Source organism: Stereum hirsutum (genome assembly GCF_000264905.1).
Source record: "Stereum hirsutum FP-91666 SS1 unplaced genomic scaffold STEHIscaffold_8, whole genome shotgun sequence".
Classification (NCBI taxonomy): domain Eukaryota; kingdom Fungi; phylum Basidiomycota; class Agaricomycetes; order Russulales; family Stereaceae; genus Stereum; species Stereum hirsutum.
The window spans coordinates 934,535-951,754 of NW_006763138.1; the positions used below are offsets into that span (position 1 = coordinate 934,535).

Here is a 17,220-nt window from a genome sequence, read left to right on the forward strand (position 1 = left end):
TCTCACCAATCAGGACTGGCCGTTTAGAGTTGCGGGCCCGGGCCGCACCGAATCGTGCAGATTCCGAAGATCGATGACATATGATCGACGACGATCCAATAAAGCCTAAAGCGGGCCTGATAAGAGCCGCGATAATTATCACTTGCAAAGTACAGATCATAGCGTACAAGAGACTCAAGACGCGCGACAACACTCACGATCAAAGCTGGAGGGACTATACAGGACGAAGATATTCTGCGATAATGCAGGATCTCGCAGAAGATCTCAGGATCTCGGAAGGGAGGAGGCAATAGAGAACGCGATGCGCTCAGGGGCGCTGCCGGATCCGGAATGCACACTGGACATCGTCGGAGCGTGGAATGCAGATGGACAGAGAGAAGAAAACAAAGACGTGAACGTAATCAAACAACATGAAGGAGACGAGGCCCAAAGTGAAGTCCAGAACTATAAACAACAACGCCACTCGTAGCAGCGTAAAAAGGCTCAGGTCGGTCATAGTCAAGGTCATGCATCTAGTTGATCTGGAGCAGCTCGACCTCGAACTTAAGCGTCGAATTCGGAGGAATCACTGGTGGGAATCCGCGGGCGCCGTATGCCTGTTGAGAATGGAAGATGAGAACGATGATTCTATGGGCGCTGGCGGGCGGGATAGGAGTCAGAAAGAGACGCACGTAGTCTGAGCTGACTGTGAGGACGGCTTTCTGGCCTAGTGATAGCTGTGGCACGCCTGATCGCATCGGCATCGATAATCAGCTCAAGCTCCAGCCGGGAATGAAGATGAGACGATGACAGCGTACCTTCATCCCAGCCCTTGATCACCTTCCCGACGCCAATCTCCGTCACGAATGGGTCCCCACTGCGTCGTCGTACGTGTATTGAGAACGACTACGATGTGGTGTGGCGTGTAGACAGTTAGGAGACTCACCGATCCCGACTCGAGTCGAACTTCTTTCCGTCAATGAGGGTGCCGACATAGTGAATTTTCACCTTGTCTGTACGGCGGGCGCGATTATCAGTAGACAATCAGGAGCGAACGGCGAGCAAGACGCACCTCCTCGTTGAGGGAAGTTGGTGCCATCGCCGGCAGAAAGAGTCTCAATACTGACGCCCTATGGATAGAGAAGAGAAGAGTATGTTAGCGCGAGGCAGGTAGCGTGCGCGAGACGGGAGACGCACCATGATGGATGTGGAAGAGGGTGGAGACGATAATCGGAAGGGGTATATAGCAGGAGGCTGAGCGCGGAGTGACAACTTATACTGGCGCGGGTGCGGAGTACGGATCTTGATCCGATCTCATGTCATCCGACCTGCTTGTGCCAGAACGGAGAGTGCGAAAGCGTTCTCTCCAAGATGGTACGGCGTTCGCCAAAGACTAGGCGCACGCCCCAACTCTTTATCGATGCCGATCCAATCCATCCCTCCATGTCCTCCGTGGCCAATCTTCGTCCAACAAAAGCCTTTCCTTTCGCTCTTCTAACCGTGGGCTGGGCCTTCCCGTCCCCATCGATAGCTCGTCCTGCCTCCGCTATCGTCACGAGCACCACAGTCCCCTCTCCATCCAATCGTCAGAACCTTCGGAAAGAACAGCTTGTCGGTATTATCCAATGCCCCAGAAGCAGACAGAAGGAAGCCTTTTACCTTGATCTCAAATTGGCATCGATAACTCTCTAAGAGCGAGAATGAAATGAAAAACACGGGATCTCAAGTAATTGTTTTCGCCACCGAGTAGTACCGCCATACGCCACAATTGCTCGCCATTGTTCGCGATATACGGCGATTCCTCTGGACCGGACTCGATCATTAGAATGCTGAATCCTGACTGCCTGTGTGTCTCGTTGGCAAGATGAAGCGATGCGGCCAAGAAAGGTGATATGTCGCACTTCGAAGAATAGGAGCCGATACTTACCAGAAGGATCGTCTTCGCCGTTGTCGGGAAAGGATGCGGTCCTCCTACTGTCCCAGAGCAGATCATCATGAGAAAAGTTCCACCAGACACGGCCTATTTGAGGAAGATTCCGTGTTCGAACGGACACGAGTCTGGATAAAATGAACGATGATATCTTCATCGGATCGCGATGGCAAAGGGAAATGAATTGGGGAAGAAGGTGCCCAGGCTGTTTGCTGGGAACAACAACAGACGCCTGAGCAGCACACAAAAGACGAAGTAGGAATGGAGTTCTCCAGCTGTTGCACCGGTCCAGCGGCTCAACGGCTCGAATAGCATAACAAGCACTTCGAACCACGTTATTGGCCTATACACAGGTTGAAAAGCGTGAGTCGACCCATCATGAGGACGTACAGGATTCCCCAGAGCTTGGCCGACAAGGACTTTGTTGCAAGTTTATGAATGGAAGTTCTTCTCGTACCGACTCGGAGTAAATACGGCGTCGGTGATGCACCACCATCAACATCGACTGTCCACGAAAACATGCAACATGACGACTATACCACATGTCGGTGATAAAATCCGGAGAAGCAGGATAAGCTTTAGTTGAAGCTTCCAGCTTCCAGCAGATGAAATATCGTGGCCGACACAGCCGGCTCCGGGCAGGAGCATTGGGCATACGATACCAGAGAATTGCGCGAATCATGCGCGGGACTAATCCAGAGTTGAACGCCTCCCAGCAGTAACTTGAGGGCCGTATTCGCGTTTATCGCAAGGACGAGGTGAAGGAGCAAGAAGGACACCGGGGTGTGTGAATATACTATACGGCACATCGGACGTTGCGGCTTGTGGCCGATTCCGACCGGGACCCGTGAGCTTGGCGCCGTAATTGGCATTGGAGCCCTTGCGGTTCAAGAATGTACGTAGTCTTCCTTGTTCGCACTGTATCCGACACATCTGGCCCGGTCTTTGTGTTTCGCTGCTTCGAAGGCGAGGTGAGCAGCTATCGTTGACCAATTCGTACCCAGTACACACTCTGCACATACATTGCCGCCTGACAAGTGAGTGCTGTCAGTCCACATTGCCGAAAGTTGCGCAGCGCGAGGACGGCGCAATCACCATTTATGTCGTGGAATCCGATGTCCAAACTACTTTGGAATCCTCACAAATCTATCATCGATGCCTTCGTGTCCTTTTGCTTCTCGCAACTTTTCACGGCGCTATAGTTATCACCTGTGAACGGAAGTTTGGTCTTATGGCAGTATCCGCTGCAAGTTCGCAGTACTAACTCAAAACCGTAACCTGCACCGGAAGAATGCGCGCTGTTGCCGTGTTCCTCCCCTCACCATATCACTGGTTGATCCTACCACTACCTGAGGTAGCATATCGAACCGCTCCATGGCTCGAAGGCTACAAGTAGAAGCAAGGCGCTCCCTGTATTCACTCTGTCAAGCAGTTGCCATAGAGCGAGTTGCGTAACCTGCCTGCTCTATCATGGTATGTGCAATCTCGCGGGTGTCACCTCAGGCGGTTCTTTCCGTTATCATCTGCCATGAGGCTTCCTCGACTACCTCAGTCTTCATGGTAAGTCACCCACCCCGTCGACATCGCTGTCAGCTAACCAGTAAAGCCTTCAGGGCCACATCACATCCCGCCGAATTGGAGCCTTTCGTAGATCTACGCTAGTCACAAGATCACGTCTTCACGTACGAAGCTTACTCTGTCGTCTACTTCGTTTCACTTCCCTATCGCAGGACAGGCTAATCATGCCGCTTCCAAAACGTTGCTGTTGATAAGTCTTGGAACGTTCTCACCATTGTTGCCTTGAACGGATAAATTGCCGTCGGCCTTTCTTGCGTTACCATGCTTGCGAACATGAGCTCGACTGGCAGTCAGCATATGGCAATCTGTCTCCAAGCGGGGGTGCTCTTATAGCCATAATAGACCATTCTTACGTCGGATACACTCCACTTTCGTGTTTGAAGCTCGCAACACGAGCACTGAATACCGGCAGCATGACAATCGTTCTTGCTTCTCGCCGTGTTTATCCGTGTCTTATCTATCCTATATCTAGCTGATAATTGCTTCTCGGATTCTCCAGCGTTTGTCGATATAATCGCGGCCAAGTCAATCGACTTCCCATCCCAGTTCATCGCCTCCCGGACAAGTCTGTGGTCGCTCTCATCATCCGATCTTGCGTGAGTTGTACTTAGACAGCTCTTAGCTGAATTGTTAGACTAGTACATCCTGAGCTTTCGGCTCATCATGAACGTTTGTGTTTCTGTGAGTGATATAAACTTTTGCGTTCCGTTCTCAGGCTCTCACTGACGTCCTTAGTTAGGCCGAAATATATAGATATCGCCAGGAATCATTTCAGTCACCAAGGATCACGGAAAACGAGACCGGGTTCTATAGTGAGTTCCACCACATATCCCCGGTCAGGTCATACAGCTTCAGACACATACGGCAGCTCATTATCACCGCAGATGTAGGCTCAGTGGACGCGATCCCGCCCGAGCGAAGCTCTCTAGGATGCGAACACGAGGCGTATGTGGTGCAATCCGTCGTCATAGACGATGCAAAGAATCAGGTACCCGCCTTTAGTTTGAGTAGCAGGTAAGTACCTCCGGCTACCTGGTCATAGGTCACCTGTGGTTCTTCTTTGCACCGATATGACATCGTCTATGCGGTATGTCTTCCTTATCTGACTCTCCGTTTTTAATGTCCTCAATAAACCTCAGTATGTCGTTGTTAATCGACAGTTTTCTGTGGTGCTCTATGACACAGTGCTGTCGTTCATCTCTCCTCCACTCTCCACTTTGCTCCTCAGGATACTATCGGGTTGGTCAAGCCAACTTTACATCGGGCCACATGGGACATATAGATTGTCCACGACCCCCCTACTCCTCCTTACTGTATGCGCGATATGACACTTCTTTTCCGACGCCAGAAGCCATTCTTGGAGCTGGAGAATCGCTGTGGCTGCATTGTGTCTCTTCCAAGAGAGATTGTTTGACATGGGTAGTACGCCCACCTATCTCATGATCACCCATCTATGTCTAGCTCATCTTGAAGTTGTATTCATTCACTCACTCACGGCGCTAGCATCGGCAGATGGTGAGTAAGAGGTGTACACTCTTGGGCATAGAAGGGATATGTGTCAACGACACTCCATCGCCCTCACGCTGTGATAACCTGCGGGCTCTAACCGGAGAACAAATACTTTGGTTTTGGACTAGTGCTCTGCTTCAGCACCAAGCTTCTCGTGGATACCGACGCGGCTACATTTACGGAACCATGATCCGTCATCTATATTCGAGTTCGCTCGGGTGGCTCTAGTGCTCACATTGGGGTCGGCCCATTCATGCCATGCTCATATGCTTGGAGGATATATGTGGTGTGCTAATGTGCAAATGTCAAGACAACGATTACACTCCCTTGATTCTTGAGGTTCCCCCACCCATCTCGTCTGTGTTGTTGGGTACTTTACCGGCAATCATCGGATTCGTTCCCGAGGGAGCAAAAGTTCTGATGTGGAGGAAGCGGACTTCCTCATCACACACACATAGCGGTCATAATACCAATCTATCTCGATCGAGTGGCCGTAATTGCTGCCATAAAACTACCTTCGTCCGGACTCGTATACTTGGAAAGCTTTGACCAAGTCAGTAATGCGGGCCTTTTCGGTCTTACCGCGAACTGTCGGTCGACCGTCACCATAAGACTTGTGGGTATCGGAGCTACTGGCAGACACTTCGTCGGAAGGAATCCTGTTAGTCTGGGCATTTCTGCTTCGTGTCATTTCTCATCATGCTTCCTTCATTCACTTGATAAAATATGTGTATCACAGGGAATCAGAATCTATAATCTTTTTATTCCGTGATTCCTATTGATCTCGTCCTCCCTATTGATCTCGTCCTCCGCTCCTACTCATTCGTTATCCTCGGAATATCCGCATTATCTTCTATGCATTCGCTGGCGCACATTCGCAGTATTGCTAAACACAGCCCCGGGCGCCGATAGTAAGACGTTCTCAATTTGCACTGTCGTTGCATCAAAGGTCACTAGTATAGCTCAGTATTTCCTCACAGACAGCAAGTCACGACTGTTAGCTCTTGTGGAAGATATACCGCGACAACTGCGGCTTATATCCATGGATCTGCGAATCCTTCCATCCCCTTGTTCGCCACAGTGGCGACCCTCTTGGGCGCTCCAATGATCCAGTACGCCTATGTTCAGCGTTTCGCCGAGGTGTTGTATTTTTGTGGAAGCCCTCCAGGCCTGAGGCCTCGGCGATGGTTTTCTTACACTTGAGGCCTGATCACAGTTGTTCCAGCACTATCTGTTTTCCCGTTCGTTCCTTGTAATAAATCTACATGGGGTTTGCGTCGCGCTTGCGCTGTTTACCTCCGAGCCTCGGCGGCATGATCATCATGATGGGCCCTTCCATCAAGTTTCAACAAAGTCATCGTCATCCTTCTTATACTTATATAATTCTACCGCACGGCGTGACTCGCTCGTTGGTTTCTCTGTTAGGGAAGAGATCCTCACAGTGTATGTAGTCACTGGTGGGTTAACGTTAGAGGTCCCTGGACTCACCACGCAGATGGTACGGTCACGACCATCTCAGAGACCACGACTGGGTGCGGTACAGTCGTATGGTCTTCCACGCCTTGATTGGTGTTCACAGGCAAGTTGCGCTGTTGGTCTCGGTTTGTGGTATCTTCTCACTTTGAGTATCGATGATGATATCGCCCGGGAGCCCCTCTCCATTACATTCGGTGCTCTGAAGTCGGTCTCTTTGCTCAAAGCAAATATTTCACTCGACGGTGAAGGTCGGATTATATTATTATAGGTTATCATTCGAACTCACGCAAGAGTCGTTCCTCATGGTCAGCCGAGGACCGCGGACAATCCAATATCTGCTGTGCCTAACAAGATGAACATAGAGTCTGGTTGGTCAGCAGCCTCTGATGCGATTGGATGGATGGGAAGAAACACAGTCGACAAGTATCGTCGCCATGGGAGCTTTACGTACAACCAAAATCATTGTAGAAGGCGACTGTACTCTATAGGATGATGGTCCAACTGCCAGTGAAAGACGAGGATCAAAAGTCTGAGTTTTAGTGGAGTGTGTGGGGAATTAGGATGAATGCGGGGCCCCGCAAACCACCATAGGTCAGGGATGTGGGTACGTGGCAATGCATGACTTCAGGAAGTGAGAGAACGCCTTGGGAAGCCGAGGTTTGCAGCCATTGACCAGAGCGTCGCATCGGAACGTGAACATACACTAACGGGCGACCCACCTTGTCATTGTGTCCTATAAGTACTGGGTTATTCGTCGCATTATGTCCTTGAAGTTCATATCCGGGAGACAGAAGACAACTACGCTCCAGGCTCCAGCTCGACAGATGTATGATGACTCGGAACCAGAACACACCGACCGACGTAACACAGACCCACGAGAAGTGATACCCATTGGGTGTCGTAGGATACCAATGAGAGACCAGCGGCCAGAGCGTGCAAGAAGCCTTCACGCGTTGAATTGCCTCGTCTTATGAGCCTCGTTCTCTCTGAATCCTTCCGGATCAGAGGGAACTTACACGGCAGGCGGCATCGCAGAAATCGAAGCTGCAGCCTCTTTCGGAGACCCGTGGACTGTGAGAATGCCGTCAAGTTATCCCGCGGCGCAAGTATGAATACACAGTGCATGCATATGTACTTCGCGCGGCAAGGGCGGGGAATGCAAAAATGAATGAATGAATGGATGCGGGGTAAGTTGCCCCGCAGTCCTGTACATTGCTGTAATTTGAGCTACAGGCCTAGTGGAGAGAGGTTTCGGGTTTTGGTTAGAGCGGCGGCGGCAAAGTACGAGACAGGTAGATTTCCTTGGTGCCAGTGAGCGCAAGTCCATGGAGTGATGAACCCATGGGACATATAAGCACCCACAACCACGACGAGCGGGATGTTCAGGGCGTAAGTAAAAAGCGCGAGTGCCCGGCCGGGCTCACCGTGGCCATGTGAGCAGACCCGCTGATTTATTTCCGGACACTCGTTGGGGAAACGCGAAAGGCTGAGTTCGAGGCTCTCGGACGTCCGACGACGTCAGTGAGGCAAACGCACCCGCGAACAACGCTTGAAGCTTGGATCTACTTCTCTCTGTCCGCTTCTTTTACGTCCAAGGCCAAATTTGGGAAGCTATGTCATGGCGCAGCGAATATACTGAGCTATAACGAGTAGCGGGAGCTCTTGGCCACGTCCAGGCCTATAGTCAAGAAAACCCCAACGGAACTGGTCAGATGCGATGTTTGTGGATCGTTCCAGCCATCTATTGAATGGGGATGACGACAGGATGTCTGTCGGCTAGGTGTAACATGTCCCAGGTGCTTGAGAGAATGAAAGAAATGCGGTTTATATGTGAGACGGTGGACCAGAAGCCGCATGTCGTCGTAGCACAAGACATCCAAAATCAATGTAGACCGCAATTCCTAAGTCAAACTATCGTGAGTGATAGAGATCGATGGACAAGGGTGGGTAATCAGCGAAAACAAAACCTCGATACTTATTCATTTCGGAACCGGTTTGATACGACGCACTTTTCCAAGGCCATCACTCGCACGATCTCCACGGCAGCAGTGTCTAAAAGGCCAGCGTCATCCCGAGGCTACGAAGGCACACACGACCTGATCAAAGATAGTTCTCCGAGGGAAGCATCGGGGAGCGTAGTGCAAGTCAGGTCCAATGTCCGGTGACGGTGACGTGCTGTCCTCGCGATGCCCTGAGCGGCGCTCTGTCGAGTCTCGACCATCGCTTTTGCGCACGTCCGACCCATGTGTCTTGATCTACACGGAAAAGAATAAATAGACCTCAGCGACGTGAGCGGGAATGGACGTCACCAATGGCTCGCGAGGTATGACTGGAGGGTATTTGTAGTTGGCGATGGACCTGCCTGACGGGCGAGGGTGGAATGTGAGGTCTCTCTTGGAAGAATGGAGGGCATACACATAGGCCACGATTCCCCGCAAAGTTCGAGGCTCGAAGACGAAATGCCCAGTCCGAACGTGAGACTGTAGCCGCCACGAAATACTAAGCGAACAGCTGGCCTCCACCACCGCCACCAATATCGCCACCACACACACATCGTACACCACCGATTCCAAGCAGCTTTCAGTCAGGAAAACTCAGCCGTACGTCATTCACCATTCAGCACAGACTTAGACACTCACTCATCAACAAGCGTCAATTGCGAAGAATGACCAATGGCTGGGCGGAATAGATTACAGGCCGGAGTTGTAACCAATCGGAGAAAGTGAAAGCGCATTAGTCTCGTATTATAGTCAGAGGCGTCTCACTTGTGGGAAATTGGCGGAACGAACTTACAAAGTATGGAATAGGGGCTTTGGTCATGTAGTTGTGCGGCTGTCTCGATAAGGAGACGCCGTAGAACACCGGTCAACGTCCGTGAGGAGGCCAAGACCATCCTGCTATTGCTCGTGGAGTCCACGTCGCGGTGCCAGGGACTTCTTGAAGGGAGGGCGTTGAAGGTAGTGCGTCCTTGAGTCACGATGCTATGGTCGCTATGTCGGCGCCGTGCACAAAGGTATGTTCTGTGGAAGGAACGGTAGACTTGGAGTCTGCATGTAGTCACATGAAAATGTGAGTAGGGTAGAATGTATGAAGGAGAAAATCCCACGCACAGAGACGACGGCAATGAGAGGCATTTATTTGACATGGCTGGTATACATGCATGGGAAACCACTGGGAACGTACGACCCATCTGCGTCCGAGGGTGTTTGTCTTGACTTGTATCTCCTGTAGAATGAAGGAGGTGTGAAACAGTTTAATAAATTCCAAGACATGCTCACCTACCGACCTTGGGTACCAGTGTCTTATGCATGGTGAACGGATTGTCCAGAAAGGCTCTATTCGGTGGCACGTAGATCAACAAATTGTCGTGTTGAATGGGTCGAGCGTATAGAGGTATTCGTCTGACCAGGGTTCAGGGAACTAATCGAGAAGGATACCACGGCGTCGTTGAGGACCAAAAGCTCAGTCCGACCGTAGCCTTGGCTGCGAATGGATAGGAAGGTTTCGGGAAATCATGAGTAAATTTTTTACAAAGGTTTCATTTAGATGCCAAAATGTAGAATGAACTTCGTCAGAGACGAATATTCCCAATTTGTTCGTCTTTGCGGCGAGTGTAGTCCTGCTATATTGGCGACGGGGACCAATTCGTTCATCGCGTAAATCAGGACCGAATGAGAGATAAAACTGGAGAAACTTACCGATTTCCTGGACTGGGGAGTGTCCATTGAGCGCCCTAGACCACACGTAAGCGGTGAGGAAGTATTGCTTCGACTATTCCACAGAGGCAAACCCCATAGAAACAACCTACTCTTCCCGCCAGCTGTGGGAAGTTGGAACGGACCATGGACTTGTACTTACTGTCGACTATGACGCAGAAGCATCCCCCAGCAGGTACGGATTGCACCATCAAAGAGGGAGGATCCCTGCGGATCCTCGAAGTTCGTACGTGGACTGTCATGCAAAATCCAGAATGATCACCGGAGTCGAAGAGCTTTGCGTCCGTTCAAGTTCTACAGAATCGATCGGGTCATGGATTGTCGTCGGATTTCATCCAGCCCAATTGCGATGGTGAATCCCAGATCGTCAAAGAAAAACCCATCGTACCATTGAATTACGGCGTTTCAAAGTCATAAATAAGTAGGAGATCGTCGCCTTTGTTCTTCCTGTCAAGTCGCCGGGAACGTCGTCATTCACTTTATCTCGATCACCAGCAGAACAAGACAACATCCGACTCTTGTCCGACTCACACCACGTACCAGATCTTGTATGTTATAGCCCAAAGGGGTCTTCGGCCTCTTCTACGATTCCACGGTCGTGCATGGACGGAGTCCATGTAACCAGCGGCGTGAAGACCCTAGCTCTAGATCGGACGCGTCAGCGGTCCATGTCGTCAGTATTTCTATTTCTCTCGGGAGGGTCGGGCCTACTTAATACGCAGGGAACAAGAAGAGCGAACAAGGAGCGCACTCACCGCGGTCGATTGGGCCACAGGACAGGGGTTTCGCTGCTCTCCCTCTTGTTCGCTAGCCAATCGGCGTCTTTGGGCCAATAGGAAAAGAGGGGCTGATCAGCAACTTCAACAACTTACATACTCCCAACTCCATCGAAGGACGAACGAACTTGGAACGAACGATTATCACCCCTCGAATAAGCATAAGCATAAACTTCCGTCACTGGGGCTTGCTGTATCAGTATCAGTATCATGTCGTGGCATCGAGCGTGAGCAGCAGGGCAAGGATAGGATTGGATAGGGAGTTCGTGCGCCTGTTTCCCCTTGTTGTTGCAGCCAGTAGCAGCACGACCCACCCACCCAATCAGCTTCAAGCTTCAAGACCAAATCGTCAAACATCGAGAACGACCGCAATGGAAATAACGTCCCGGCCCCGCCGATTTCGAAGCGGCCTCTTCACCCTCCAATCACCTCCTTACCGACCCCCCGGCCCCAAAATCCGACCAACCCCGCACTCAAACACGTATTACCGAGAGAGAGGAGAGACGATCCCCAAGGAAGGAAGGAAGGAAGGAGGGCAGGAAGGTCTATTTACATACGTATTTTGAGGGTCATGTCGGACGTCGGCCTCGACCTTCTACTAGCACCTAGTTCCTAGCTCCTAAACACGAGGAACGACGTGAGGCGGTATTTGGATATCGTTGACGTCGCCGGCGGCGGGGGACGAGGGATCATAAGACCTGCAGCTGCTAAGTAGTACTGAAATTTCTGAGATTATGATTATCCATACGGTGACCTCTGGCCTGCTCGCTTCATGTCCCCCACTAGTTCGATATCACTTAGACTACTAGTATGCGGCGCGAGCTAAGGTGGTGGTAGTGACTGATAGTACACACCGCGATTGAACGAAACTGCAGTCTGCCTGCGTGCATGTACATCCATTAGGATGAGTCATTTCCTGTAAGGAGAAATATCAGCATGTACGAAGATCAACCTGCTGCCAGAGAGAGTGCCAGAGTCGGGGAACTCGTGAACATCTAACGTCGACCGTCGGACAGAAGCCTCCGCTCTCGGGCTCCATGCCTAGGATTAGTAGGAAGGAAGGAAGGAAGGAAGCAAGGGAAAGGGAGGATGGGCGACGTCGTTGTTCGAACATGCGCAGACCGCGCTGAAGGAATCGGAAAGGCGTGAAACTGGAACAAGCTTCAGAATGAGAATTGAGTCAGGATGTGTTCATCTTGCATCATCTATACACCTGCCAGTGGACTGTCTGAACTTCCGGCACGACGCACGACTCGGCGAAAACGAGCGTATCTCACTATATGTAAGTAAACAAAAAACATATGACGCTCACCGGGTACTTACTACACAGACGAAAGTCCGCTCATTATCTAGATATTACTCCGGACGTGGATCACCGTTGGAGACTTTGGGAACCCCTGCCTGTGAATGTTGGGGATGTTGGAGTGGAGCGACTCGGGACGAAACGGTTCAAACGGGCGGCATTTTGGCCAGAGGTCATCTGCACAATCGAATGGATGCGTGAAACGACGACGGTTGGATTCAAAAATTACACTAACTACGATATGTAAACTCAGAGAAACTCAAACGAAAAGGGAACGAATGGTAGGATAGCGATGTCGACGTTGGTGTTGGTACAAGTATTTACTTTACAATTCCCAAAAAAACGAGATACGAGGATCGGGAAGACCGCCACTTCCCCTCTCTCCCAAACCCAAACAAAGACCGACTCTTCAAGAAAAGATCATCTCGAAGGTAACGATTGAAGGGACACAAGGTATGCATACGATACGGTAAATGGTATGAATGTGATGATGGTATTTGCGTCATCCCCGCTATGAGTACGAGATATGAGATATGAAATTGGAGACTGGAGATCGGAGATGGCAGATGCGAGTATGCGAGATGCGGAAGGAACTTGGGCGGAAAGAGGGCAGAGGCAAACGAAAGGAGGGAGAGACAGGGAGGCGGATGCATTGTGGAGCACGCATGGAATGGTATGTAATGGGATGCGAGGCAAACAAAAGAACTGCGAAAGCACGAGAGCGGGAGGGGGTCGATGAATGAATGAAGGAAGAATTCATGGATAGATATGATATGAACGTGTGACGAATATATGATGCGACTGATGCTCGTTGGGCCCCCGCGTGCATACGGTTCGTCGTAGGGTGGGTTCGAGTCCAGTCCCGGCCATCATGAGGGCCACAAGACAAACAAGATGGGGCAATAATGGAAAGAGTCCATGAGATAATGTACGTGAACTATGGGTACAGACATGTCACAGCGTGAGGATGGAAAACAGTATTGTACAACATTTACAGATTGACATCCAGAAGAGAAAAGAGAAAATCCCGAACACAGTGTTAATGACGTGAGTGACAGGTTTTGATGAACGAGGCGCGAGGAGACGCAACGCGGAAGGACGAGGGGCGTAAACGCCTGTGTCGTGGCCTACGCCGAACGACACGAGACGATCCATTAGGGAGGGGGGATAAGAATGCGGGTGAGGAAGGAGTGAGTTGCACGCTATATGGATATGGAATAAGTACGGTGGGTTCATTAGGATCGTCGGCGGTCGTTCGTCGTCGCGGTGGTATCGTAGGACAGGTATGGATGACATGGAAACTTGAGGGAGAGCAGCGAAGGAGGCATCGGTGAAAGAAGGAAGTCGGTTTAAGACCTAATCTCTTTCCCGGGAAAGAGGAATAGGCGCTTCATCTGGTTTGGTACCTCGACTTCGACCTCGACGACCTTGTGAACACCATCGACAACGTGTGTCTCGCGACGAACCTCCTTCTTGGCAGGCATGGGCATGACGGGATACGTAGGGACATTGTCGTAAGACCATGATCGTGCTGCACAATGATTATGATAAGCATCACAGTAGGCCGAAAAGGTCAGACAAAAAGACGTACTCTCAACCGTAGGCCTCTTTGGTGGAGGTACAGACCCGCTATCCGACTTCTCAGCGCACTCTCCGACTACGGGAAGATCATAGTGAAGGTCGCTGTATCCTCGGCTGAGCGGACTTCTCACCAAGCTCCTGCTCGACGCCGAGTGCCAGCTGGAAAGCGAGGCGCCGTCGTACGAAGAAGAAGAGGCGGATGGGGAGCCACGGAGCTTGACATCAGGTACGAGGAGTTTGCCTTCGGCACCTGGCTGGAGGATGCTGTGCTCACGACGGCGTGGTGGAATAGGCAGTGACTGCGGATGAAGCGAGGAGATGGATGACCGCGACTCGGTGCGGCGCACGAAGCTGAGCGGGTATTTCGACAGGTCCTCGTGCGTGTTTGAGCGAGCACCGAGCTGTGGCCGTGTGGATGAGATGGATGAAGTCGAGTCTCGACGACCACTAGGCGCGGTCGGGGTGTTGTCCTGGCCGAGAGATGAATACACGCCGGTGGAACGATGAGGCGATGCGGCCATGCTCTTGTAGGCGGCTGGACGCTCGAACTGTGCGGTGATATGACTGGAGTGAGGCGGAGAGAAGGAATAGACGGAAGAACGCCAGGCATCGCTTCCGTCTGTCCAACCGGGGATAGGTTTCCGCTCCCTCGAGGATGCATGCGACTGAGAGCGTTTCGGAGGGGCGTCGGAAGAAAGAGCAGCCTTGATACGACGGGAGGCCATCATGACTCCGCTTTGCCACTCGTCGGCGGCGCTGACAGGAGGCGATGCTGGTTCCTCCGGCTCGAGAACGGTCGGGCGAGGCGGTGGTGGCGGGAAGCCGTACTTCTCTGCGAGGAGACCGGCGCCGGGACATACTGAAGCCCACTCGGATGAAGAGTTGAAGTAGGACGAAGGATGTGGGTGCAAATCGAGGGAGGAGCTGGCTGTCGAGGTGCTGTCGGTCTCGCTGCTGAGCGGGGAGCCGGATGGGATGTCGAGGGAGTTTGAGGGGACGGGAGGGAGAGGGGGAGAATCTGAGAAATCGCGGTCTGGGTTGTAGTCGAAGGAGAGGCGACCGCAGTGGGAGGTGAGATCCTCGAGGCGGCACTCTTCCGAGCAATAGAGAGGGATTGGAGATTGGTCGATGACAGTGCGCGTCCTGAGTTGTGGGATGGGAGCGGGCTGAGCGGCGGGTGTGGTGGTGGAGTGTGTGGAGGGAGTGCGCTTGATGGCCCCATTTGGTTTTACGCGACCGGTGCCGCGTACGAGACCTGGTTGTGGCTTTGTGCGAGTGGCGGCGTTCTTTGAGCGACGGGCAGGATTTGATTCCGCCGAGGCCGGTTTTGGGGCTAGAGCGCGGGCGATAAGGATGGGGGAGATGAATAATGCAGAAAAAAGACTCACAAGAACTGTCGTCGGGGGAGGAGGGAGGTGGCGCAGGGGGGAGGGGTTGTGCGGATTCAACAGGTATGGTGAGACGTTTGGGGAGTATCTGGCGCTGGCAGACAGGACAGTAACTCTCGAGGGGATCCATTGCGTCGCCGATGGTAGCCAGGTATGATGGATGCTGGCAATGGGATGGGGAACGCGACGCTCTGTGGAGGGCGGGCGTTTTGTGTATAGCAGGCAGCGATTAGAGCTGGGTTCGTGCGGGGGCGGGAGATCAGAGAACGGGAAGCATGCAGTTTGGGGCCTTTATAGGGAGAAGCGGGGAGACCGGGAAATTGGAGGGGAGCCCGCGTCCGCCGAGGCCATTGGCTCCGAGTCCCTCGCTCCAGGCCTTCCGCCGGTCCAATCCAATCCCGTGCGATCCGCGACCACCGACGTCGTGGACCGTCCAGCGTCTCTGGTCTGTGCTTGATATTCTTATTATGCTGTATTATATTATATGTTTATATCTGCATCGCGTCTGCTTTGGCCCCGCGCTCTCTGCTGTACCGCTCTGACACAGCTCCTGTACACCAACACCCTCCCGACCGCTTGCCAGTCCCCGCCAGATTCCACGTACAACCCCGCACCAATAACCACACACCGCGATTTACCGAGCGCATTTCCTCCAGATCCAGGCCTCGCACTCGATCTCCATTTGTCCAGGCCAATGAGCTGCCTGCCGCCCCTCCCCTCTTTGCGCTCCCGCCGCCGACCATCGATATCTTCTTGTTTTCGCAGCATTTAGACATACGTTCCTCAATCGTCCCGCCATCGCATTCCATACGCTCCCATCCATCTTCATCGCATCTCCATCTCCTCCTCGCGGACGGCTCAGCCTCGCCTTCCCGAACCGTCCTTCTTTCCGAATAAGGCCCGCCACGCTCTCCCACATGAATTCACCGCCGGGCCTGAATCGAAATCTCTCCCCTCATTTCTCTCCTCTCGGACTCTCGGCACGACACCGTATAGGCAAGTACTTGGGCCGCCTCACACGCCGATCTTGGCTGGCGGTGCGATCACGGTGACGTCCTGCAACGCATCCAGGAATGGGTAATGGCCCGTAGTCTTGTCCAATTTGGAGGCCTTTTGCGGGCCGCCTCCGCGCTTGCCTCTTATGGAAATGCTGCACGCGGGACAGGACCGTCTGGAGCTCCGTCCCCGCGCGCAACATGTCCATAAGAGGCAGGCACGGAGGCGGCCCGCAAAAGGCCTCCAAATTGGAACAGCCGTTATATGAGTGAACGATTCCCTTCACGTCAAATATAACGGATGGTCAGAGCCTAAATGGCCCGCAAAGCCCCTCTGCACCTCGAACACATTCGCGCTCATGTAGGGAATGTACACGGGGACACGGCAGATGCGATGGCGAAACATGGGGCCACTCTTCCCGAAGTAGATGACGATAGCCTACCGGACCCACCACCACCGCCGATCCTAGCAGGGTCAGCAGGTCTTGCAGAGGTCCCATTGCCGATGGCGAAAGTGACTACAAACCTGCCTGACCCAGCAGACAAGGAAGAGGCGGGGACGAGTCGACAACAGAAGCCTGCTGCCATGGTGTCGGACGACCCTGATGCACACCGGGGGCGCGCTATGAAGCGGGCAGTGCAACGCGCACATCTGACTGAACTGGTAGAGGCATCACGGAACCCAGGGCCTTTCTGGCGAAAGTATCGCCAGCTCGCAGATGCCAAGCCTACTATCCCAGATGTACCGCTGGAGGATCTTGCAACCGAGTTTGAATCTCGCATGAACCCTCCGCAGGAGCCACCGCCCCAATTCTCGAGTGATCTGCGGGAAGCGAATCGCATCCTGGCGAGCTTGATGCCAGAAGTCACGGAGGATATGTCCGATGAGCAAGCTTTTAGCTCTCCGATAACTGTCGTGAGATCGAATGGGCCGAAGGATCACATCAAGCAGCATAACCTTAAAAGTGCAAAGGGTATGATGATGTGTC

At 52.4% G+C, this 17,220-nt stretch overlaps 4 protein-coding genes across 4 annotated transcripts; 1 reads left to right on the plus strand and 3 right to left on the minus strand.

Moving 5' to 3' along the window:
- Positions 1-512: 512 nt before the first annotated feature.
- STEHIDRAFT_131688 (peptidyl-prolyl cis-trans isomerase) lies at positions 513-1,179 on the minus strand (the record flags this gene model as incomplete). The annotated part of the gene is made up of 6 exons (XM_007304844.1): positions 513-596; positions 672-727; positions 798-856; positions 926-992; positions 1,052-1,109; positions 1,177-1,179. 6 exons carry the CDS (start codon positions 1,177-1,179, stop codon positions 513-515), a joined length of 327 nt encoding a protein of 108 aa, XP_007304906.1.
- Positions 1,180-8,620: 7,441 nt separating this feature from the next.
- On the minus strand, positions 8,621-11,007 carry STEHIDRAFT_169032 (uncharacterized protein; the record flags this gene model as incomplete). The annotated part of the gene is made up of 11 exons (XM_007304845.1): positions 10,944-11,007; positions 10,729-10,832; positions 10,331-10,635; positions 10,171-10,205; positions 9,879-10,094; positions 9,751-9,807; positions 9,583-9,697; positions 9,266-9,519; positions 9,112-9,148; positions 8,782-9,049; positions 8,621-8,727 (listed from the first exon to the last, which is right to left on the minus strand). Coding segments are annotated over exons 7-11 (744 nt in total), but the record flags the coding sequence as incomplete, so codon positions are not given.
- Positions 11,008-12,465: 1,458 nt separating this feature from the next.
- Positions 12,466-15,478, minus strand: STEHIDRAFT_169033 (uncharacterized protein). The gene is made up of 3 exons (XM_007304846.1): positions 15,237-15,478; positions 13,859-15,181; positions 12,466-13,798 (listed from the first exon to the last, which is right to left on the minus strand). The coding sequence occupies exons 1-3, from the start codon at positions 15,364-15,366 to the stop codon at positions 13,617-13,619; spliced, it is 1,635 nt and encodes a 544-aa protein (XP_007304908.1). The 5' UTR covers positions 15,367-15,478; the 3' UTR covers positions 12,466-13,616.
- Positions 15,479-16,547: 1,069 nt separating this feature from the next.
- Positions 16,548-17,205, plus strand: STEHIDRAFT_157545 (uncharacterized protein; the record flags this gene model as incomplete). Its single annotated transcript, XM_007304847.1, has 1 exon — positions 16,548-17,205. A coding segment is annotated over one exon (658 nt), but the record flags the coding sequence as incomplete, so codon positions are not given.
- Positions 17,206-17,220: the final 15 nt, after the last annotated feature.